We start from the raw sequence: 25,021 nt of genomic DNA on the forward strand, positions 1-25,021 counted from the left end.
GTGAAATCACCCGGCACCGGAGAAAGTTTGGTCATTAGCCGGTTGCGATCAGCGGGCATTCTGCACTGTCGAACACACAGAGATAGAGAGCTAGCCTACCGAGACGAGTTGGTATGTATCACCCATGTGTCGTTTAATGTTATAAATGAAATCTGCGTATTGTTTTGGGGTGGTTACATAATAACGTCTATGCATAATGTTAATGTTTGGCTACTATGCAAGCCTACACAACTTGTTTGAAGTAGGTTACGTTATGTGCATATTCACATTAATGTACATATTCACTTCCTGAACATGCTTAAATAGGAGGGTCGTAGGTCATTTGTTGTGGGAACTTGACATATCCCACGCTGGTGGAGTAGGCTAGTTCTGTCAATCTGCACAACGAACAAGCCTAAAGGTGCGCCGCATATGTAGCTATGTAGGCTACTAGTCACAAAACATAAGTGGCAACTTTGTAGAATTACGAGTAGGAAATCAAACTCACTTAGCTTCCTCAATTGTCCGGATGCCGTGTGGACTGTAACCTTGTGGCCTAATGTTGGAGTAGCCTAAATTGTGCGGATCCCCCTTGGCATAGAATAGATGCGCTTTCTGATGTGCGGAGCCTAGATATTTTTGTCGCACGGAAAATAATAAAAAAGACTATACATTTGTAGTGTGGGCTCAGTCTGAGATTGTGTTGACTGTCAAAACATTGTTTTCTTTCCATGCTGGTAGCTGATCCCCATGTCAAGGGGTTAATCCGAAAATTGTCTGATTAATAGGGACATGATCAAATATTTGTTTTTTACCCATCAGTTGTATCTCTGAGTGTCACACATGTGGCTTAAAGTCTCACCAATAAGGACAGTGACGACATCTGGAGGCACCATATTGCTTTTCAGGTCCAGTTTAAACCATTAGGATATGGCTTCGTGGGAATGATAGACGCTATCATTGTAGCAAAAACAGTCAATTTCCTCAAGGAATTCTTGTACAGAGAGCACCCCAAGTGTACTGTAGTTTTAGGGGCTGTGTGATATGCTATTTCAGACACAAACACATGGTTTCTGTTTCAGTATCATCAGAAATGAGCTGAAAGCCATACAATCACATGAATATATCTACACAGGCATGTAAGGGCCAAAGTGGACTACAGTGTAATGTTTGCCTGGTAGGACTAGAGCTTTCCTGTTCCTCAGTAACCCTGGTGTTTGGAGAGGCTGTGGAGAGCATTGAGCTGTAGCTTCAGGGACCAGGTTGGTTGGGAGGCTAAATATAGATGGAATAGCTGTAAATCACTGGAAAGCATTGGCTCCCCTCTGTGACAATGGAAGCATTTCCTGCTGGGCTGGATAGCAATCCTCATTCTGGCCCAGGTAACAGCCTCTTAAAAGCCATAATTGCTTCACAGTAAATGTGAAACCCATGGACAATAACAGGGCAACAATTTCCTGTAATATGGGGATTCTCTCTTTTTTATAAAATGTATTTAGGTTTTTATGTACAGTAGAAACAAAAGCTTACTGTTGTTTGTCGCCCGTAAAATGATAGTTGCATGTTAATTCTACACATTCTACCTCGATGATGTGCACCAGACTATGTTATTACGTGATATGCAACGCACGCTCACTCATCTTGATTCGCCATTTGAAAATTGGACACCGAAGTAAATATATACAGGTGCACAGCTCAGAGTCATAGGGTGCTGTGAGTTATTTTGGACTCAGTCGCATGGGGCCTCCGGCAACCCATCTAAAAAACTCCAGGCTTCAATCTGATACGGTAAGCAGAGACAGCTCAGCACTGTGCTGCAGACAGTCGTCACAGGCTGTGAGCGTGCATGTAAGCATGGTCATAGCACTGGGTGACTGCATGCCTTGAATGCCATGGGCCCTAAACTAGGTGGTGGAGGGCCCTTTAGCCACTCAGCGCTTACGGGCTGCCGTGACTCACTAGTGGTAGAGGTGTCAGCTCAGGAAGCACAGGGTCTGTAAAAGCACTGACACAGATCAGGGAAGGCACAAGGCCACGATACAGCTGTAGCCAATAGCACTGAGGGTGAGTCTGGGAGCAGGGAGCGTTGGGCCGGTCTCTGCTGGAGGTGTTCAGACAGAGCGTCCCTTTCCTAAGCACTCGCTGCGTGTGCTGCCTCAGGGTAAGTAGTGTATTACAGGAGAATTGGCCCCTGAGGATGAGAAGAAAGGGAGTGAGGGACAGATTGGGAGTTTCTGCTGGGCTCAGCAGCTTGCGGAGAGACCTCTCAATTCAACCCACCACTCCTTCTCACTCCCTCTCTCTCTCTCTCTCTCACTCCCTCTCTCTCTCGCTTCTTCTCCTCCCTCTGTTTTCTCTCAGGTCCTCCAGAAGAGCGGCGGGGCTGTTTTTCTCCCCGCGGTGTCATTATGAGATGTCGTCTCTCAGCGCCTCCTTCGTGCAAGTCAAGTTCGATGACATCCACTTCTACGAGAACTGCGGCGGTGGCAGTTTCGGCAGCGTCTACCGAGCCAGGTGGATCTCACAGGACAAAGAGGTGGCAGTGAAAAAGCTCCTCAAGATCGAAAACGAGGTGGGAGTCATAATTGCCTGCCGCTGCCTTTTCATATAGTTTTTTTAATTGTCAGTATGATAATCATTTTAATTGCTCTCCCTATTTAGTGGGTTGTAGTGACTTTTGTACCCATCAGTCACAGTCATTATACTCCCCCTCAGTGGAAGGAGGGCGAGAGCTCATCTCCAGGAGTCTCCTCTTTGTGCACACAGACACCCATGTACTGCTTCCTTTCAGGGGAAATTAGAACCAAATGAGATCATATTAGTCTCAATTAAGCCACTGGTTTGTCACGAGAGTCTTGGGATGACTTTCAAAGCGACAGCTTGTTTTAAGAATGCAGGGGGGGGGGGGGGGGGGGCGCATTTCATACATTTCAATTTAAGTTTTGATATGTTCATGTCTTCTGAAATGTTGGATGGTAGAAGATCAGTAATGTTATAGATGCCCAGAATGTATTTGTATTCAGCAGTACAGTTTCCTTTCTTGTGAAGAACTCTGATGAGCCACAGTACTGTATGTGTATTTCATAAGGCCAAGTTTTCTTTGTCTATGATCCCCAGGTGGTAGTGACATTGTTATCACTGTTCAAAGTACAGCAAAAGTCTGCTTTGCAAATGACATACAATGCTAGAAGTTAGATCAACTTTGCTCCTTATCTTTTGTTATTGTTTCTGTACACTTTCGTGTCTCATTAGCCCTGGTCTCTTCCTGTTTTCCCTGTTTTTATGCTTAGGCTGAAATCCTCAGTGTGCTCAGCCACAGAAACATCATTCAGTTCTATGGGGCAGTTCTTGAATCACCTAATTATGGCATCGTCACTGGTAAGGTTCATCTTCGTTTGCTTAGTCCAAGGACTTTCTTCCCTTTCATGGCTGCGGTGTGTCTCTGTAGAATCTTGTGAGATTGAATGCTTTGGGTCAATGATAAATCCAGCACTGGTTTTATAATGCATAGTCACATGCTTTTTGTTTGCTAAACTTAATTAATTCACATAGGATGGTCACCATTTATGACAGTGATTAAACATGCTGTCACAGTGACTCATCAACATGTAATGAGTTCAACAGCACATCAAGCGTGTATCAAACTAGGAGTGGGAAGATGAGGCCCACTGACATACTGTAAGAACTCAAATGTGATGTAGTGTAATGGTTTTGTGTTGCTATGCTATAGCTTACTGCTTTCTTTATTTTGCACTGTAGTTTTGTGTATGCAAACTTTCAACCAAAGCCTTATCAGGGTTGAAACCATAGGTGGAATTCCCTGCTGTTTGTCTGAATGTGTGTGACCTATTAGATGGGGGGGTTATAGCAAATACCATTATCTCAACAGTGTCCAAACAAAGCTTTGATGATATGCACGTTGGGTCACAGTTGGCTACGACTAACTAGCAGGTTGCCCCTGCTACATGTCTACAGTACGTTCTCCAATTATCTGCCTAGCCTGTGCCATGAAGACAGTGTGTTGCTGAGAGCTACTGGATAAGATCACATTACAGCATTAATAATGTGTGTGCCCAGAACAAAGGAGTGCATGGAGAACAACAACCCGTATTTGAGTATCAGAGGCTGGCCAGTGAAGGAAACAGATGTGGCTTTGATAGCCTCTTTGCTTGGTCTCCTGGGTCTCAAGAATGTGGCTTTCCTTACTATGTTATGCCGCAGGAAAACAATGTTCGTCTCTCAGCACTCAAATTTGGTTTGAGTTGAGTCTGGCAAGCCCAATGTGACAGGGGCTCTGAGAGATCCAGCCTACTGTAGGTCACCATGGAGCGGCCGTCTCTATTTATCAAAGCACAAATCTAATTAGCACCAGGTAAAGGAGAAACGTTTATTAGCACCCGCCTGACCCTCACATTTCCACAGTCATCAGCAGGGTTATAAATCTGGCCTGTCTTCTCATATCTCAGGGGCCAGTGGCTCTTCTTTCTAGCAAACAATATCTATCTGGAGAGGTCATTAATCAGACGGACATGCCAGTTCGCCAGCATGGCATATGGTGAAATATGCCAGGGATTCTCAGTGATTGCAGTCCAAATGGAAACTATTCTGTTTGCAGCCAATGCTTGAACACCTTATTGCAGAACTAGTTATATTGGATTCCAATCTTGTTTAGGCGCTTGTTTCTATATTGAATTCCCTGTCAGTAGATCTGTCAAGCTAACTTGCACATGATACTTCCCTGTCCTGTTCGTCTTGAAACACGTGGGCAGAAAACTGTTGCATCTGTACAGCACTATAGTACCAAAGTACTGGGTGCAAAGTACACATCCCACTCATATGAGTCACTGAGAAGCCAATCTCACCAATTGGATTTTCAAATGCAGTGATTTTGCACATGTTTTTATGCAGACATGCCAAGACATAGGGTTAGGGTTAGGGTCACATAACATTTGTGCAAACTGACAGTAGTATCAGTAGAATTCAGTCACAAGAGTTTTTGGCGCTCATGCCATTTTGATCTTGTGAACTCCTGTGCTGTAGTTGATACCTTGTCAGATTCTGACCATGTACTTCACCTACAGTATCTGTCTATCTGCCTGTACTGACTGACAGCAGTTTTCCCAGAGAGTCTGTTTCTCCAGCCGGAGGCGCTCCACAAGCTGCAGAGCCGGGTGTGGGGTTCCTCAGGGCACACTAATATACTGTATGAGCTCATCTTGTACATACATGTACTGTATCTCATAACCTTCCCCAGAGACACTTATATATGAGGAGACATTGCACTGGAAAAATCGCCCATTGAAATGCATGGGGTAACTTTGTTACGCAAAGATGGCGGGTGTTTACACCGGTTTGCACATGTCCCGCCTCTTCCAGTGCCGTTGCTCCAATCATTTTGCCGATCATTGGCAGTCACGCTGTTTGAAAACTGCGTCGTGAAGAATTACGCATGCGCAGTCCAAGATTACGGGTAAGAAAAAGGCTTTTTAAGCGTTAATTTGATACAAAACCACCAAACCTTTTCAGCGATTTTAGTCTGATTTTCATCGTGATTTCAGACATGTGATTTTTATGTCCCTTACACCTCGGAACATGAACATCCAGCTATCCCCCCATTCATTTAGATAGGGCCCTAGTCTTGTTATGGTCAAAGTCGCTGCCCAACCCCATGGCCAATATGGCTGCCAAGTGACGTGACTTGCTTTAAAAAGACTTTGCCTTCATTGTGCCTTTTAGCTTAACAAGGAAAGTGTTCAGTTACAAAGTTAAGTTGTCAAGCTAAGATGAATTCATGTTGAATCCATGGTTTTTATGTCTAAAAAATGAGATCCAAGAAGGTTTTTGTACCCATGTCTTGTGTAGAAGCTGTCTCTGAGGTTGGTCTTGTCCTTTATGTCTCCTCTCAGAGTATGCCAGCGGAGGCTCTCTCTACGAGTTCCTGTCGAGTGACGAGAGCGAGGCCATTAACATGAAGCAGATCATGACCTGGGCGATGGACATAGCCAAAGGTGAGGCCACAGCTGATCCCCTCACGCCGTCACTCCCTGTTTCTGTGTGAGCCCAGGCTCCTTACTCTCAACTGAGTAGTTTTAGATAGACTTTGTGATCTACTACATCAGAGAGAAATAGTTTGGGTTCATAAGCTCCTTCCGACGGCTGAGGTCTGAGAAGCCGAAATGTTCTTTATTGTCCCAGGAATGCACTATTTACACGCGGAGGCCCCAGTGAAAGTCATCCACAGGGACCTGAAGTCCCGGAACGGTGAGTTTCCAGAGCCACAGTGACCCTAACCATAGCCGCTGTTTGTGTTCCGACAGCAGATGTTTATTTGGACTTAAAAATTCAATAGAGCCGGGTTTGCTGAGGAGAAGTGTATGTCTTGCCTCCCCACTGCCCTGTGGTCCTAATCTGCACTCTGTGTATTTATTTGCAGTGGTCATGACACCAGATAAAGTACTTAAGGTAAGCTGAGGCTACAGCCAAGTAGAACACCAGTGCTGTTTCGGGCCACTGATATAGCATGGGCACCTCGTATTTTATGGCCTGGGGAAATGAATGGTGCGCTGTGGAACGTTTCCTCACTTTTATTTTTCCCCACATCCCAGATCTGTGACTTCGGCGCCTCCAGGTTTTTGTCCCACACCACACACATGTCCCTGGTGGGGACGTTTCCGTGGATGGCCCCCGAGGTGATCCAGAGTCTCCCCGTGTGTGAGACGTGTGACACGTACTCTTACGGCGTGGTGAGTCTGCACGACCTGCCTGGTCATCTCAGAGGCCACTGGTCATACGTGTCATCCATATAAAGTCCCAATCTCAGTGTGTCAAACACGAGGGAACTTGTTTTTTATTACTTATTGTTTGTTGATACAATAAAGAGCAAGGAAATCAGTTTGAATTAAATAGCCACTAAGTGACGTAAAAGTGTTTTTGTCACATGAATATAGGTGTGTATGTCTGGTATTGGTGTGTATGTGTGCACAAGTGATACTTTAAGGTGTGTCAGGGCATGCAGTAGCACGCACACGTGTGTGTGTGTGTGTGTGTGTGTGTGTGAGATGTTTGTATGGTGTGTATGATTGTATACTGTATGTGTGTGTGTGTGTGTGTGTGTGTGTGTGGGTGGGTGTCTGCCTGTATGTCTGTGTGTCCACCCAGGCTGCACATTGCTTAAGTAGGCAATGTCTGAGTGAGTCAGTATGACAGACTACATAGAGAATGCTCATTGTCACTGAGCCAGTCCACTCACCAGTGCCAAAGTGTGAGTGGACAAACTGATAGGGACCTGCAGGTCAGTCTCAGGGTCAACCTGAGGGGATTAGCTCTGCCATACTGCCCATTCCACTAGTGTTCTAGAGCACCGCTACAGAACACTCAGGACTTGACCAGGACTAATGCTGAAGTCACCACACTTTGCTCTCAAAGACTGTCATTGCATAGAACATTGGGTAATCATCATATCCATGATAATTCCAATTCCAATCCAATGAAACTATAAACGTCATTAAAACCCATTTTGTTTTCATTGTTTAGTTCAAGTATTAGTTTGTTTGGAGGGGTTTTATTAACTGTAGAGGGAGGACAGAGTGAGGGTATAGTCCTTTTCTAATCTTTTGGCGGTCTTGTGTTCCTTTTCCAGGTTTTATGGGAGATGCTCACTCGGGAGATTCCCTTTAAAGGGCTGGAGGGCTTGCAAGTGGCCTGGCTGGTCGTGGAAAAGAATGAGGTAACTTAGTAACTATTGATGACTCGCACAGTAAAGATTGGCATACCAGACATATTTGACACAAAACTCAAGCATTTTATAGTGTTTTAGTGCTCTCTCCTGAATTGAGAGTGCAACGCAATGTAAGGGCACTTCATAAAAAGTGTCCAGCCACGGCTATCAGACCGTTAAACATGCGGCTAAGTTTGGGAACAGAAGCGTTGTGTTTGGCTGTATTTAGCGCACAGTGCCATGGTGATGTGACGCAGCAGCAGACACCCTGGCTGAGTCGTGCCGCCGCTGCTGTGGTGCTGTTTTCTGGCCTGTGACCCTCCAACTCTGTCTGCCCTCTCACAGAGATTAACCATCCCCAGCAGCTGCCCGGCCAGCTTCGCCCGACTCATGAGGAGCTGCTGGAAGACGGACCCAAAGGTACGGGCAGGAAACTCACCGCATGATCGCACACACTGACCCACTGGGATGTGGGGCACCAGAAGTCCGTGCCAAAGGATTATACTTAGGCGCAGCAAGATGGTTTGTCGTAGTTCACGTGTATGGGCACAAATGGGGGTTGAGTTCTGTCTGCATGAAGAGGCGTTGATTTATTGATGGCGTTCCACCTGTCAGACAGTTCTCAGCTGGCTTAGTTCCCTCAACAGCAGCAGAACAAATAACTGGCGCACCAGATATAAGGTTGATTTCCACACTGGAATGCTCAGAAATGCTGAAAATGTACCTGAACTGGTCCCAAGGATTTGAGGATCATGGGAACCTGCCCAACATCCACACTACTAACTCTATAGAACCCAGATCTTAGCATATGTGGGGAACTTCTGAGCTACGGCCATAGACTTGAATGGAGCAGTCACTGCTTCTGGTCTACATAAAGGGGGAAAGTGGCTCCTGGTGAAATATCTTGCTCTGCCTGTGTATAATCTGTACTCCACTGTGCTTATACCGGCTTGTTTGTTCATTTAGTTTTAATATTGATCAAATAACCAGACACAGTAATGGCAGATGGCCAGAGGAAGGCTGATGTAATAACTACTATCAAAACAGAACTCTCACTCTGTCAATATGTTGTTTAATTACAAGCACGGGGTGGAGTCTATGTTTAGCAGATTACTTCAGCTTGGTTGGCCAATGTTCATTACAGTAGTAATCTAACAGGCTTCCTTCCTCTGTTGTCTTAATAATGCTGCACTCTGCCTCCCTATCACTCACAGCAATAGAGCGTGTTGGCCATGTCAGATGGCCACTTCCTTTACATGCATAGAGTTGTTGATGGACGAGCGCTCGTCTCCTCCGTGTCTGATGGTGGCTGTTGTGTGCACACAGGAGAGGCCGGTGTTCAAGCACATCCTCCTGACCCTGGAGGCCATGTGGAACGACAGCCAGTTGCCCGAGCAGTGCAACTCCTTCCTCAACAACAAGGCAGAGTGGAGGTACACACACACACACACACACACACACACATTCACACTGGGCTGCACCGGGTCAGACGCGGGCCCGCTGGGGTCACTATGAGTTGAGAAGCACCACTCTAGTCCCTACACAGAGGAGTGTATATAGCTGTGAGGTAGCTGGAGTGGAGGTGGAGGTGGGGTGGAGGTAGAGGCGAGAGATACACCATCTGCTCTTCCTCTTTGGGGATTCCAGATGTGAGAAGCACCCATCCTGGTGGTTTTGTAATCTGGGACTCTGTGTGTGTGTGTGTGTGTGTGTGTGTGTGTGTGGGTGTGTGTGTGTGGGCGGGAGCGCATATGGGTACCTGAGCCGTTTCAGATCCCCCCATTCAGGCTGGCTCATCTGCGAGTGGATGAGCAAACTCTAAAGGAGACGACAGGTGTGCTGCCCGGGATTCACAGGTTCTCCAACCTGAATGGACGGGGGTTTTATTGGGCTGTCAGAGCGCTCCGCCGCAAGCCTCGTCCACCTGGAGGGGCCAGGTGTTTGTTGTGTGTGTCGGGGCGGCCGCAAGTCGCTCGTGCCTCCTCATTAGGGCAGCCAGCGGGGAGCCAGCGGGCAGCAGATGCCCGGGCGCTGGCGGAGCCTCTGTGGTGGGCGCCTCGTGGGGTCCCAGCGGACGTCCAGGGAGGGGGGGGGGGGGGGGACACATCGAGCCTCGGAACATGAGTGCGCCGCGGCTAATTGGGATTCATGGGACTGCGAGCGTCTGTGGCCGGCAGCTGTGGAGGCAGTGGGCCTGCATGGTGATTAGCGGCGGACCCGGGCCACACCTCTGACCCGAGGTGGCCGGCGGGGACACATGTGGCTAATGTGATGAGTCTCGTGGCATTCCCTCACACTCCCAACAACAGCGCATTTATCACTCTCTCAGAGCGGAAAATGAACTTTCACAACTCAGCCATAACACAGTTAATAACAAAATGATTTTCCTTTGGACATTTTTATTTATTGTCACAACGAGGAACATTTTCCCCGACATTTCCCAGATGCGTTGTTATTGCCGTGTTTGAATGGAATTCCTGTGTAGATTGTTATCTTAAGGGTCTATTAGTCCCAGCCCTGGGGCGTTCCATTTCAGCTGATCTCAGATCTGGCTTGTGCTCAGTCAGGTGACTTTTGGGAAGCTGCCCCTGGTCACCCTGCTGCTCTGAAGTTTCTGGTGGCCGTCTAAATTAAGGCACTCGGGCTGGAAGCGGTCCAGGGGAGCATGAAGAGGAAACTCCTCTCCCAGCGGCCCTCACAGCTGTCTGAAGCAGGAGGGAGGGGGGGGGGTGGAGGGGTGGGACAAAGAATGAGGAAGTGATCAAAGAGAAGGAAAGAGAAAAGAGGAAAGGCGGCCGGGAATTATTTGTCCTGAAAACACAGGCACACACACACACACACACACACACACACATGAACACACACACGCAAGAGAGGGAGGGTCGAGGGCAGATGAGAAATACCAAGAGCCCTTGCCGGGAAAGTGACAAGCAAGGAGATCAATCATGATTGAAGTGTGCAGCATGGCTAGAAAGCCTACAGAGCAGGGCAGAGGAGAGGAGAGGAGAGGAGGGTAGGAGAGGAGAGGAGGGTAGGGTAGGGTAGGGGAGAGGAGAGGAGAGGAGGGTAGGAGAGGAGAGGAGAGGAGAGGAGAGGAGAGGAGGGTAAGGTAGGGTAGGGGAGAGGAGTGGAGAGGAGGGAGAGGAGAGGAGGTGAGAAGAAAGGAGAGGAGAAGAGGAGAGGAGAGCAGAGGACAGGAGGTAAAGGAGAGGAGGGGAGAGGAGAGCAGAAGAGAGGAGGGGAGGAGAAAGGAGAGGAGAGGAGAGGAGAGCAGAGGAGAGAGGAGAGGAGGGGAGGTGAGGAGGAGGGAGGAGAGGAGGGGCTGCTGTAGCAGTAACAGGGTGGAGCCATCAGGTCTGGGACGTCCAGCCTGCGTCACTCAGCGCTTTATAAATAATTGCGTGGGAGTGCAGATTGGTGGAGAGGCCCCTTACAGCCCCACCTGGTGGACAAATCTCAACCCCAACATGTTGGACCACACTCAAACAACAACCACATTCAGTCTAAACAACTATAAATAATTATACTGATAAAAACATTAAATATTATATTGAAAAAGCACAAATAGTATAATGAATTATATGAAAGCCCTGTGTGGCAAACTATACCCAGTTTTTTATTACTTGCTTTACAGACAACATTCAGTGTTTGCTTCTGTGGAAAGCATTCATCAGTTCTCAATACATGTTCTGTGTTATGATGTTTAGTGTAATATATGCAGGATGTAGGATGTCATTTGTATGGGTTGGAAGATATAAAGTCCTGCATATTGCTTTTGTTTTCTTTCAATATGTGCGCCACAGCCACCTGCTGTTTGGCTTTCTCATTCAAGAACTGCGCTAATGAGTAAATCCAGATGGTGGGCAGAATGCTCCGAGGAAGAGTTTCATTTTTTTGTGGATTATCCCCCTCTAGTCCGACTTGTTTGTGTGTGTGTGTGTGTGTGTGTGTGTGTGTGTGTGTGTGTGTGTGTGTGTGTGTGTGTGTGTGTGTGTGTGTGTGTGTGTGTGTGTGTGTGTGTGTGTGTGTGTGTGCGTGCGTGCGTGCGTGTGTGTGTGTGTTAGTGAGGTTGTACATAGTCTGTTGGGGTGCTGATGGTGCGGTGTCTGTGTGTGTGTGTATGAGGCCATACATAGTCTGCTGTGGTGCTGACGGTTCGGCGTTTCTCTGTGTGTGTGTGTGTGTGTGTGTGTGTGTGTGTGTGTGTGTGTGTGTGTGTGTGTGTGTGTGTGTGTGTGTGTGTGTGTGTGTGTGTGTGTGTGTGTGTGTGTGTGTGTGTGTGTGTGTGTGTGTGTGTGTGTGTGTGTGTGTGTATGTGTGTGTGTGTGTGTGTGTGTGTGTGTGTGTGTGTGTGTGTGTGCAGGTGTGAGATTGAGGCCACACTGGAGCGGCTGAAGAGGCTGGAGCGCGACCTGAGCACCAAGGAGCAGGAGCTGAAGGAGCGCGAGAGACGCCTCAAACTGTGGGAGAGACAGCTGGTGGAGCAGTCCAACACACCGGTGAGCACACACACACACACACACACACACACACACACACACACACATACACACACACACTCTCACACACACACACTCACGCAAACACACACTCTCACACAAACACACACTCACACTCTTTCTCTCTCAAACACACACACACACACACACACACACACTCACACACACACACACACACACACATTGTGCAGAAAATAACCCCACAGCACACATACTGTACATACATGGTTACATACATGTCTTTACAGTAAACTGATGCATGCTCCAAAGAGTCCCACACCCATGCATGCAATCAATAGCCAGTCATCCCACAGTCTTCATCAGCACCGAGCACCAGTCAGTCCCACGTGTGTCAGTAGCCTAGTAGAGTGTGGAGAGGTTTGAGATGGAATGGCCTGGTGTGACACCGTTGATCACTGAGACACTAAGCACACACAGGAGGGGGGGGGGCAGTGTTGGATTCATCATTGTTGGATATGAGAGAGAGAGAGATAGAGAGAGAGAGAGAGAGAGAGAGAGAGAGAGAGAGAGAGAGAGAGAGCGCATGAGCAGCCAGCGCTGCACCCTGGGAGTTGTGTGGTGGATGGAAAAGGGCCGTTCAGATTCAGGGCGGGCTTGGCTGCACCACAGAACAGAAGAGAGCATTTCAGTCCACTGAGATGGGATTCTGTGTCTGTGTGTGTGTGTTTGTATGCACATGATTGCGAGAATGAGAGTTTGCACATGTACACCAGGGTGTTTTTGCGTGCGCGCGTGCGTGTGTGCATGCATGTGTGTGTGTGTGTGTGTGTGTGTCATGTGTTTGGTGCCCAGGCTTTCGTAAAGAGAGCAGCTGGGAGTGTATGTGCAGGGAAGGGCTAATTATGCCCATTATTGTTTGTCCTTTTTGCATTGTGGGGGATTTCAGTGTGTGTGATTTGATATTTTCAAGCCCAACACCTCAGCGCACTCTCCCTGTCTCACAGGGACCTGAAGCATTAATCACGCCACTTGTAATGTAGATATGGCATTTGCATGCGGCTACATATCTGGACTGCATCTCTATCTGCATGTGTTGGAGGCTGTTTACGGACACTCTCTGATTGCCATGATGCATACATTTATTATAGCCAAATCTACGTGTTCTTTCACCTTACTATCACTACCACCTCAGTGTCTTGTCTTTTTATCTACTTCTAGTTTCTAGCCTATTTGTGTCTTTTTCTCATGTTTCTGCTGTTCTCTAATATTCTTTTGTCTTGTATGTGGGTGCTTTCTTCCTGGGTGATGTGGTTTGGACTCTAATCCACTTTTCTCTCTTTCTGTCCCTGTCTCTCTGTCTGTTCTGTCCATCCCCCTGTTCTTCTCTTCCTCCCTTTCTTCTCTCTCAGCAATTCCTACCTCTGGCCAGAAAGATTAGCGCTGAGTCATTTTTTGAGTCTAAGACGGAGGAGTCGAAAAGTTCGGCGATGTCGTGCGAGTTCTCTGCGTCCAGCAATGGGCAGATGGAGCGGCTGAGCCTCCAGGCCATGATGCGGGGCTTCGACGACATGTTTGCGCTGGACGTGGCCGGCCCAGTGCTGCACTCCGGCATGCAGGTCAACATGCAGGCCAAACAGAACTCCACCACGCGCTCCACCGTGGTGCGGCAGGGCCGCAAGATCACCATGGCTGTGGGCATGGGGGACTTTAGCTGGTCAGACGAAAGCGATTAGAATGGCGGCAGTGACGTCTGTGGTGGGTCCAGACAGGAGCCACTGGGGTGCAGGATATCAATCACTTTGGCCTGTGTCAAAACAGTCTTCTGGCATTGAGTTCTAGAACTGGACCGATAAATCAGTGAGCTGTGATATCAGCTATTTGCCAATCTATCGGTATCGGCCGATAATTATTTTTAAATTAAGCAGGCCATCTAAATTTCCAGTGTTGTCTTTCCATCTATTCATTTTGGCCAGTTTGTCTTCACTTTTAGAGACAACTTGCCCTCCGGTTGGCTGGAGTCTGGTAGGTGATCACCCTATTTCTGCTACTTTGTAGTACACACATGTAGCTTACACTTCCCCTTTGAAGCACAAATTCTGACTAGTCAACTAGTTTCAGTGTATTTCTGAACCGCGTGTCCAGTGCTAAAAATAGGCGGCCCTTCTATTCTCCCTTCTAGTTGCTAACTCGGCCTATAGAGGGCTGCTCTGACAATAGCAGAAGTGTCGTTCGTCATGTTTTGAGGTTGTGTACCATAAAAATGATTATGATTTTACACACTGTTAACTGTGTGTAAAAAGACATCATAAAGCATATAAAGTAAATACTGCACCTTGAAAGTCATCGTGGCAGTGGTGTTTATCACAGATAAGAACAAAGACCTGACACTATTATTCATAATAATTATTGTATTGTATGAGAGCCTTTCATTAGGACACCAGATAGTTTGGCCTAATATCTCATCTTGATGAGAACGTTTCATTATGCTAATATGCACATTTTTACATTGTAAATTGAACATTGTACATTGAAATCCTCAAATACGGAAATCGATATCTGTCTTTAAAATCCCATATCGGTCGGTCTCTATTGAGTTCTTGTGTTCCACGTTCACACATGCAAGCCTTAAAACTGCTTATTGCTGGGAAGAGGTCAATTCCACCTTGACACTGAGTCATTGCTCATGACGTCGAACTCACTAAACTCTCTAAATTCATCTCATCTGAAGACTTTGTGTCATTCTTTTTTTTATAAACAACTGAAAGTCAGGAGGCTTAGCGGGGAGTGTAGCCATCAGCTGTGCCGTATGTTGGTTGCTACGTGTCAACTGGAGCCGCGCGCTGTCGGCGTGTCCCTTATGGATGTCATTGCTGCCAAATGAACTGGATGCATAGCGGCATGCTGGGAAGAAAGAGCAGTGTGTGCGTTCCGTCGCCGAGGCGATGCTTTTATGATGAAGTGACATTTCGCTGACATTAAGATTGGCCAATTTGTGCTGTGCTGAGAGAGCAGTCGGTGTGATGGAGTCTCTCGCCAGGACAACAGGCCGAGATTTCCTGGAGATTTTTTCCGCCGACGACAGTTACAGAAAGTTTCCCACTTGCCTGGTGATATTGTGTGCTCATGTCCCCCCACCCCTCCGTCCTCCCCCACCACCCCATTGTAATCTTTCATTCACCGAGCGTGAACGTGTCATGCCCTATTGACATGCAGAGCTCCGTGGGTGTCAGGCGGCCGGTGTGGAGCATCTCTGAGCCATTTGCCAGTGTAATGGCCGTCAGAAGAGTGGATGGCTCTGCTGCTGAGACTATCACAGGGGGCTTTGTGAGGAGGCGGTTGATTTGGCTCACTTTGTCACAATGCACTCAGAGAGGCGTCAGTACAGGGAACAGCACAGGATCACTGTGAGCGCACTGCACTGGCATATCTCCTCCCCGTCACATTTGGCCAATGTTGAAATGAAACAAATGTATGTTTGTTAAGGAGACATTATGTTTCAAATGTCATTTGTATATTTAAATGGACATTTATGGACAAAAAAGCCTTGCATTGTCTTGTATTGTCCTTCGGTGTCTGTCAGTAGTTTTAACACAGGCCAAAGTTTGTTTGATGCCCTTGTGGTAAGCATCTTCCATCACTCGCCATTTCATTTTGATGTCTTAAGGGTGTAGTGAAGCAATTTCAGCAAGCTTCTAAACTTTAACATTAATGCTATTTTTTAAGGCATGATAAAGAATAGTTTCCCTAGAGATGCTCCCATGCATATTATTGTTTGTCTTTTGTTTGCTGTACTGTAGGTAGTGTGTGCCTTTTGGGCAGCCTACTGTATACTGTACCTACCAAAAAGCTGTTTCTCAAAAGAAATCAACTCCAGCAATGGACTGCAAGATCAATTTGGGAAACACTGTTTTCACCATAGACTTTGCACCATAGTAGTTGAACTTACTGGTCCACATCAAACAAAACAAAAGATCATGAGAACATATAGAAACTAGACCTACTGTAGTATTATTCTGATTTAAAGAAAGATTTTGTGTGAGGTCATGGTGAAGTAGTAGTGTATGCTGTGGTTATTATTCGATTGTCTGTTTCTGTCGCACACATTTGTACAAAATTAAAATAAAATAATATTTTTTGTCTCTATCAGGTTATGATTTAGCTTTAGTAATAACATTGTGGTACACAGGTTTCTTCCATGTCTATTACAATTATCTGTTGCTAACTTTCCTGAGAAAGAGTCTTGGGAAATGATACTGCTGTTATTTAACTGTAGGGATTTCTATCCGATACACCTGATAACCGAGTGGATACCCAATCCACCTTCTTATGATCTTTTGTACTCTTATATCAAGTTGCAGTGCCTTCCATTTATTCTTCTATGTAAACGATTTTTCACTTGATACATACACGTATATTTATTCAAAAGCTTTTTGTCACTTTATTGCAAGTTATTTTCAATAAACACTTTGTTTAAGATATACTGTGTTCCGTCTCACTCAAAATCCATCACTTAATGATCAGACGTTGAGTCGAGTAAATCCCTATGCAGTTGGGAATGTGAGAATGTCCACATACTGTTTTTGATCAGATGAAATCAAATAAGTCACTGTTGATTCAGTGGTTTCCCAAATCACGAGCATGAATCTGTTTCACTTGCAGTCCTGCACCCCTGTTTTACCCCCTCTCTGCCCACTGATGGTTGCCACTCCTCCATAGTGAACATATTTGACAGTAAACACTTGTGCGCTAAACGCTGTGAAGAGCACAGGGAGGGCCTCAGGCTCCTGATTTGTGCGCGTGTGACATTAAGGCGACGCGGGGGTTGGAAGCCTTCAGCCTGATGGCAGGCTCTGCTCTCATGTCAGTAGGTGCTGAAGGATGGGACCTGCTAAAGCTCTGCAATGCGCTGAAAGGAATCTCAATTACTGAGCTATGTTCGACGACAGAACTCCCTCCCCACTCTCCATACAGATCTGTTTCCCATCGTCAACAACACTGCGCGTTGGGTTTTTAATAAAACACGATGCAAGTCATTTGTGAAATACAATATGGCAGCTCGAAATGCAATATTATGTCACTTTAATAAGCCATGTGGAATGTAATGGAACTTTGGCAGCTGGGGAGAGTTTTTTGAATTTGTTTACTTCCGCCGGGGTGCGTGTGTGTGTGTGTGTGTGTGTGTGTGTGTGTGTGTGTGTGTGTGTGTGTGTGTGTGTGTGTGTGTGTGTGTGTGTGTGTGTGTGTGTGTGTGTGTGTGTGTGTGTGTGTGTGTGTGTGAGTGTGTCTGTGTGTGTGTGTGTGTGTGTGTGTGTGTGTGTGTGAGTGTGTCTGTGTGTGTGTGTGTGTGTGTGTGTGTGTGTGTGTGTGTGTGTGTGTGCAAGAGGAGCGGGCTGTGGCATGCAGCTGGGCTGGAGGGCCACGCTGCGGAGTGAAGCAGACAGACGAGGCTCGCATTGATTACGAAACGCGCCCCTTTTCAATGCCAGCCATCAAGATAGACAGTGGGCTCTTGCCTGGTGCTGAGATATCAGATGTGAAGCCAGTGGGAATGAAAAGATTAGATATTCATCGCTGGTATCTTCCCCCTCCATCCGTTTTTTTTCTTTTCATGTGGAAGCATGCCTGTCACCACACGCAGTAGCAGCAGCCTCGGTGCTGTAATAATGAAATTATTATTTTGTCTGGCGAGCATTTAGCCCCATTTAACCAAAATGAGCAGTGAGGAATAGGACAGGACACTGGAGCCACATACTAATGGCTGAACTCTTGGTGTGCAATGGGAAGTCCATATTTAGTTGTGCGATTGGCTGATGTGCACATGTGGAGGAAGTGACCTACTGTAAGAGTGATGTACTGTGTATCAGATCTCTGCTGCTGGTGTTATCTTCTTCTCTCTTCCTCTTCTCCATAAGCAGTTACTCCCTAACCTCGAGATACATACCTGGACAGAGGATCATGTGGTTAGTATCATTAGACGTGCCATTGCTTCCTATTCCTTTTGTATTATAAATATATATATATATATATATATATATATATATACATATTCTAAATATGTCTAACGTGATACATTACTGTACTTACAGCACTTCTGGATGCAGCAGATATTTGGTGCTGGTAAGCTACTGTACTAAGCTACTGTTTGGTTTGGCTTTAGAGAAATGTCATATGCCTTTCAAATATTGTGAATGTGTGTGTAAGTATGTTTGTTCCCTATTCTCCCAGGGGAGGGGGGCTGTGAAATGTTGCTGTATGCCGACATGTTCAAGAAGAACCACATCACAGGAAAGAGACTTCTGCTGCTCTCCGAGACGGACATGAGGGACATGGGAATCACGTCCAAAGGCCACATCATCCATCTCAAGGTGGCCATGCCACTCACCACACTCAGTCCATCACACAAACACACTGCCCGACCCGAAGCCAGCTCGTGTTGATCATTAGAGCACCATTCTCCCCACAGAAGTGAAGTGTTTGATGTTGATTGTGGTGATGTTCTTTTTTTCCCCCCGTCTGCTAGACTGAAATTGAGAAGTTGGCTAATGATTACCTGGGGCTTTTCCACTTTCCTCCTTTGGTTAAGGTACGTTGTTTTTTTTTGCCGCCTCCAAGAACAGAGACATGCACACAACAGATGTGTTGTTTACATAATGTTTGTGATCTGCCATCCTAAGGATGAGTGGGCCCAGGAGGAAGAGGAGGAGGAGGAGAGGAGTAAGATTGTCAGTCTGGAGTTGGTCTTTGGGTACCACTGGAAAGCAGGAACAAGCCCGTCGGTAGGTGCAGAACAGTTAAGCTGAAAATATACATACTTTGCTGCATGTCCTTTATTTGCACAGTTGAGCAATTGATCTTTGATTGTACAGGTCATATCTTTGGTTTCATCAAAGTGAATAACGTTGCCAAGAGTGTATTTTATTTCCTTTCATATCTGTGCAGAAGACTAATAATATGAGCTAATGATGCAAATGATGGGGATGATGGGAGTTCAGAACTGGCTCCTGCCATCTTTACTTGAGCATACCAATGTAACAGCATTTCATAGTAGAGGATATTGATGTTTGTTTGCTATTCCAGAATAAGCTATTTAAATATTACTACAATAAATCTGCCTTATAAAGTTATTCAAAATAGTTATGGGAGGGTGTGTTAATGGTCAGAGTGTACTAATTAAGGCACTGGTAATAACAGTTGATTTATTAAGATAGTTACCATGCACACTGCACAAATGAAATGCCATATACAGTGCAAACAGATGCATCTTCTTGCATAGGCTCTTGGTGCACTCGGATACATTATGTGAATACTTATGTGTTCCCTTGTATGTAATATAACAGTTCAGAAATTCACAAAATAACAAACCAGTCTATCATGCACAGTCCTTGTGCCTTGTATGTGTTAGGGGCACTTGACATGTTTTGAAAGCATGGGAATGGTTGGGAACTGGCTACAAAGCAGCCTGAGCCTGAAGTGACACGACAACGGCTTTTAATGTTTTTAGTTTTTGAAATATGCTGCTTGTTTTATCTGTCACCCATCATGAAAGCGTGTGAGTTATTTTCTGATTCTCTGGAGATGAAGGCAGAAAATTCAGACAGCCTGGCTGTCAACAAACACTTTGGTTACGGAGGTGCTCCTAACCACATGCTCAGATTTAACCCTGCACTTTAAACCAAAATGTTGGTGAAAAACTCTCAACGTGAAACATATAATTAGGCTGGCTTTTCTATTAATTGTCCCTGAGGCTGGTGTGTTTTTCTGCCAATCATTATTTTGTAATATCATCCATGCTACAGCTCTCCAACACATCTCCTTTTGTTCGCATGGTCACACTGTGATAAGTTGTCATTGCCATTGAATTGAGACGCTTTGCTGTGTCAAGAACGCCATGCTTCTTCTCTTGAAGTTGCCATTTCCTTAACCAAAGATGCCCATTATTTTCCCCGTCAAATATTGACCACTGTTACGCTAAGCACATTTTCCGCTCAGAAGACATTTCTCGCCCTCTTTTTTCAAATAGAAAGCAACAGATAAATAAATCTTTAATCTAAAGCGATGTATCTCATCCACCCCCACATGCTAGCAGTCTTTTGTTAGAGTCTCAAATGCTGGAGAAAGGCTGCTTCTCCACTTGCTGTTTGAATTTAATCAAAAATGGCCCATTTAGCCAGAAGTCATTTTCTTTTTAAAAGGCAAATGTTATTTAATCTTTCAGCTGTTCATTGTCCCATCATAAATAGTCCCCTTTCAGTGCGTTCGGCGGGGCTGAAACGAGCCTGCTAATTGCCTCCATTTCTTCTGACATGTGGTGGTTTAGTGGGTAGAAAACACAGCGGGGAGAAGGAAACAGGAGGCTGAGAAAATGAGAGCTAATTATTTTCCCCTGCCTGGTGTCAGGTTCCATGTCAGCCTTGTTTTTACAAACTGGAAGGTTTTTTTGCACTAAATAAAACAAACCCGCTCTCTATCGTTTTTTTTTTTTTTTCTTTTTTTTTCTTTCTACCACGTCCCTCTTTGCTGGCGGTGTCATGGAAGCAGCTGCACTTCTCAAAGACAAAATGAGGGCCTTGCGAGTGTGCGGCCACCATCTGACAAGCACCGAGGGTCCCCTGCTAATGAGGATATCACCACGCAGCCAAGTGAAAGGTGCTGAATTATGTATGAGTTGTCATTAGACGCACTGCGGTCCTGGGCATCATTACCAGACATTGTTTCTGCTGGAGTGATTAGGCCTGGATGGACCGCGGACCCTTGGTGTGATGGGCCAGGACTGGCCACCACGCTGCCAGTCCATCTCTAAGCCAGGGGGAGCTGCCTGATGCTGGGCGCTTTGAGGACAACAACCCCCCCACCACCACCACCACCACCAGCACCATCACCATCGCCACCACCATCCTCCCTGGCCTCGGCGACCTCACTCCCGGGGGAGCATGCAGGAGTGGGCTGCGACTCGGTGGACGAGTGTGTTAGCACCTCTCCTCTGATGTCTCCCCCTGTGATCCCAGCACACAATAGATTGGCCCGCTCCACGCTCCCTGTGTGGTTAAGCCATGACCTGTGGCTCGAGCGGGTGGTTAGTGAGAATGAGACAATCATTACTGCTTTGTCAGCAAGCACAGTGGTGGGTGAAGGAGTGGCAGATTTTTCTAATCCCCTCAAGCTCATGTGTTCACTTTGCCTCATTGAGTCAAATGTGACCTGCACAGACTCCTCTGTGATGCTGCAGTATCCTTATAGCATACAGCTATGTTTACACAACAGTTCAACTTCTTTGTTCCTTTTCTTTATCTATAATGTACCTGGACAATAGAATTTAAATTTCCAAAATATGACAAAATGGAAATTGAAGAGGGACCTGTCGATATTCCTTTCCTGGATAATTCAAGTTCAAGTTCAGCACGAGTTCAGTACGTCAGAACGTGTTCATGTCTTGTCCTGAATTCTTCACTGGTCCGCTGCGGAGGACCTCAGAGGAGGTACCTGTCTTCAAGTTCAACATTACCTGAGCTCCACCTCTAGGTTGTGCTGTTGGTTTAAGTAGCAGAGCTGAGGGCAGCCAGACAGAGAGACAGAGTCGGATCCTGTATCCAGACTCAGAGCTGCCAGAGGGACATCAGGGCTGTTGAAAGCCTACAACTAACTGGTGTGTGATGAGAGCTTGACCTGCTCATGGGTTTTTGTTTCCTCAGGACTGCAAATGGAAGATGTACATGGAGCTGGATGGAGATGAGGTGGCCGTGACCTATATCAAGGATGTCACCTTCAACTCTTACAGATCCGATGTGGAGGTCCTAAAAATGACCAAGGTATGGGGTCAAAACATGGAACAAAATACAATGAAGCTAATTCAAGAACTAGGTTATTAAATTGTGGTCATTTATTTAATACCGGCTATTTCAGTTTTGGAAGATCATTTTGGAAGTATTTTGACATTACATTGCAGTCCATATTCAGATTTGCCATGTTTATCATGTAATTTGCAGCCACCATTTGTAATGGATAAGTGGGTTATTGGACTCTTTGACAACCAAATAGTTGACTGCACCGTGAATTATGAGGTGAGTAGGCTATATGTTCACTTACAATCACATCACATAGCTTTGAGGTTCTACCATTTCTCCTCTCTGCACAAAAGCATCAGTAAGTAGCTTTAGAGAGGCTGAAGGTAGGTTACCATAACACATTATAAAATGGCTTCCCATTTGAATCCCTTGTGCCCTCAGAATGATGTTAGATGTCCCAAGTGTACCAGACATAGCCATGCAGTGCACTGGAGCTCCACGGGTGGAACGGACTTCATCAAAACCGTAGAGCTGGCTATCGAGACAGGGCAGCAGAAAGCAGAGGGGAACCCCAGGAGCCGCTCAAACTCTGGTAACTCGCCTTGCAGTGCAACTTTGTTTGCCACACACAGGCCACACTTGAGGCAATTCAATAGATAGGCCACACATAGGCCACACTTGAGGCAATTCAACAGTCAGTCGACATCACAACTAGCGCTTTTGAAGTCAATCAGAGACACCTGTCAGATTTCCAGTCAGAGACATTAGTGATTGTTGCCCCAGCCATGATGGCAGAGCTATTGCGTACATTCTGGAGCCCAGTGCGATATCTGGCTTTCTAATATTTATTTTTTCATCGCCACTTCTCGTGCACATCACTTAATTAACATTATTGAGCTACCTATTGCCACCCACTGACATGAAAGAATATTTATTCACTTTAAATCACTACATTGTAGGCACAGACCCTCAACAATGACATAGGCTAGTAGGCCTATTCTCAACAGCTAAACAATAAATGTTTTTGGAGCGATTAAGTGAAATTGGACAATTTCCCACAACACACCTGATGATTTGGTGGAAAATCACTGGGGTAAAAGACCCTGACCCTTTACCATTATCCTAGCATATAAAACATACTGTATATGGGGCAATTGCTCTGTCGCTAGTTTGGAGTTTAACATGGTTTTAAACTGGAGTTGGAGTTGGGAGTTGGAGTCTAAAATCGTGCTAAACTCCAAACTAGCGACAGACTTAACTCCTTCTCTTAACTCTCTAGACTCTTAACTCCTTCTGTTCTGTCACCACAGAATCTCAGGAATATAAGGAGATCTATCTATAAGAGAAAGACCTGAACCAGGGCATTGTCCTGTTCTATTATTAATGTTTTATAACTTTGTATCAGATGCTGCCATTAGTGTATTGGTGGGATTTATTGTTGACCCATGTGCACTCCCCCTAGGAGTTGATCCTAAATGGATCCACAGGCTGAGGATGAAGCAGCAAAGGAACCGGCAGATGGCGGTTGTCACTCCCCCTGCTTGCCCCAGCAACATGACCCTGCCTCAGTTCCTGTCTGCCTACGGTAACCAGTCCTCGTATGCGGCTGCGGTGAGGCGCTCGCCCAATAACATCCCGCTGTCCCCGTGGAGCTCGCGGTGCTCGTCTCCCACAGCAGGCCTCTCGTCCCGCCTCTCCACCCTGCACCTGGGGTCCAAGGGCAGCAGCCCGTCCAGCACCACGTCAGAGAGTGCCTCTGAGCGCGAGCGCCCCCTCAGCGCCGGGCCCCTGCACAGGCCAAGAAGTTCCTATTTTGGCGCGTCGTTCAGTCCCTCGTCGGGCCGAGATGTAAGGAAGTCACCCTCCTCACCTGGACCCAGGAAGTCCTCCATCACCCCTGAATTCAAGTCATCAAGAAATGCTCAGTATGGCTGGAGGCCGCGGTCTAATTCCAGCGCAGGAGCTCTGTGTCAGGTCCCAAGGATGATACCTGGCATGTCCCCAGCGAGCAGCCCAAAGGAGGAGCCCGAGGTTAAGGCCAACGATGGGGGTTGGATTAAAGTGGAGCGTCAGAAAAAGCCTCAGAGGCAGCCGGAGAGCAAGCCATTCAGGGGTAGAGGAGGGAGGAGAGGAGGCCGTGGTGGTGGACGTGGACGGAACTGACCATAACTAAGTTTACCTCAGCAACATCAACAGCTACTGTACAGAAACTTGAAAGTCAATAATCATCAAACAATGTCTCCATGGCATGAATGCATGGTGTAGGCTACACTTTTTTTCCGACTCATCAAGGGATGAAATGTTGTGAACAGTTATTTTGAACTGAAGATGCAATTCAAACGAATATAGTGTCAAGTCAAAATCAGCTTTTGGCTATGCCTAATTTGTAAACACTACAAACAATAACTTCAGGAAACTATGTCTCAGGTCTTTATAATTAAAGCAGGAAATAGAACATTCATTTGTAGCCTACATTTGTAAGACTGACTTTTAATATGTGATCAATGAAATTATTGATTATGTTTTCTGCCTTTTTAAAATTAATATCATGTTTTCAAAATGTATTAAAAGTCATCAGCGATGAATAACATGACTCTGAAAAAGATCAGCATTGGCCTATATGCTACTGGCCTATTTCTTTCAGATCCAAACAGTCATTGTCAAACTTTATTTTATTCTGATGTTTATACACAATATGTATTATTTTTAAAATCACATTGTATTTTCTCTGAACACATTTGGTGTATGTATGGGCATTTCATAAAGAAATGTGTAATATTTATATATATATTTAGTTAGCCTGTAGGTCGATCAGAGTTAAAGATTTACTGGGTCGTTTTGTTATGCAGATTTATTGAGGATAAATTGGCGCCACCGAAAGGGTCCTAAACATGTAATGAAATCGTACCACAACATGTATAGTTGTGCACTGAAATAAAAAATATTTTTAAATGTTTTCAATGTATGTATATAAATATGAATAATAAACCCCCCTTTCCCCCACAGACGATCAGTTTCTTTGTTTTTGTAATGATTTTCAGTAAATTGCATTTTACATAACTGTCAGGACATAAGCGTGGCGC

The 25,021-nt window shown here is 45.9% G+C and overlaps 1 protein-coding gene across 2 annotated transcripts; it reads left to right on the forward strand.

The window, feature by feature from the left end:
• Window positions 1-24,941, forward strand: map3k20a (mitogen-activated protein kinase kinase kinase 20a). 2 transcript variants are annotated; one of them, XM_062533827.1, is made up of 20 exons: window positions 1-111; window positions 2,341-2,551; window positions 3,270-3,357; window positions 5,886-5,987; window positions 6,175-6,240; window positions 6,413-6,441; window positions 6,585-6,722; window positions 7,619-7,705; window positions 8,042-8,116; window positions 9,023-9,129; window positions 12,060-12,195; window positions 18,069-18,116; window positions 18,243-18,273; window positions 18,382-18,521; window positions 18,677-18,739; window positions 18,831-18,932; window positions 21,846-21,962; window positions 22,140-22,214; window positions 22,380-22,530; window positions 23,401-24,941. In XM_062533827.1, the coding sequence occupies exons 2-20, from the start codon at window positions 2,393-2,395 to the stop codon at window positions 24,099-24,101; spliced, it is 2,415 nt and encodes an 804-aa protein (XP_062389811.1). In that variant the 5' UTR covers window positions 1-111; window positions 2,341-2,392; the 3' UTR covers window positions 24,102-24,941. The 2 variants fall into 2 exon arrangements, with proteins under 2 accessions (XP_062389811.1, XP_062389812.1); XM_062533828.1 differs by having other exon boundaries at window positions 18,072-18,116.
• The last annotated feature ends 80 nt before the right edge of the window (window positions 24,942-25,021 follow it).

Source organism: Sardina pilchardus, chromosome 4 (genome assembly GCF_963854185.1).
Source record: "Sardina pilchardus chromosome 4, fSarPil1.1, whole genome shotgun sequence".
In the NCBI taxonomy this organism is placed as follows: domain Eukaryota; kingdom Metazoa; phylum Chordata; class Actinopteri; order Clupeiformes; family Clupeidae; genus Sardina; species Sardina pilchardus.

Excerpts from the sequence above, each read along its gene's own strand:
- map3k20a (XM_062533827.1), top strand. The coding sequence starts at position 2,393 with ATGTCGTCTCTCAGCGCCTCCTTCGTGCAAGTCAAGTTCGATGACATC. Across the intron at positions 12,196-18,068 it reads TGGAGCAGTCCAACACACCG|CAGTTACTCCCTAACCTCGA; the intron begins GTGAGCACACAC and ends CTTCTCCATAAG. Across the intron at positions 18,933-21,845 it reads AAGCAGGAACAAGCCCGTCG|GACTGCAAATGGAAGATGTA; the intron begins GTAGGTGCAGAA and ends TTGTTTCCTCAG.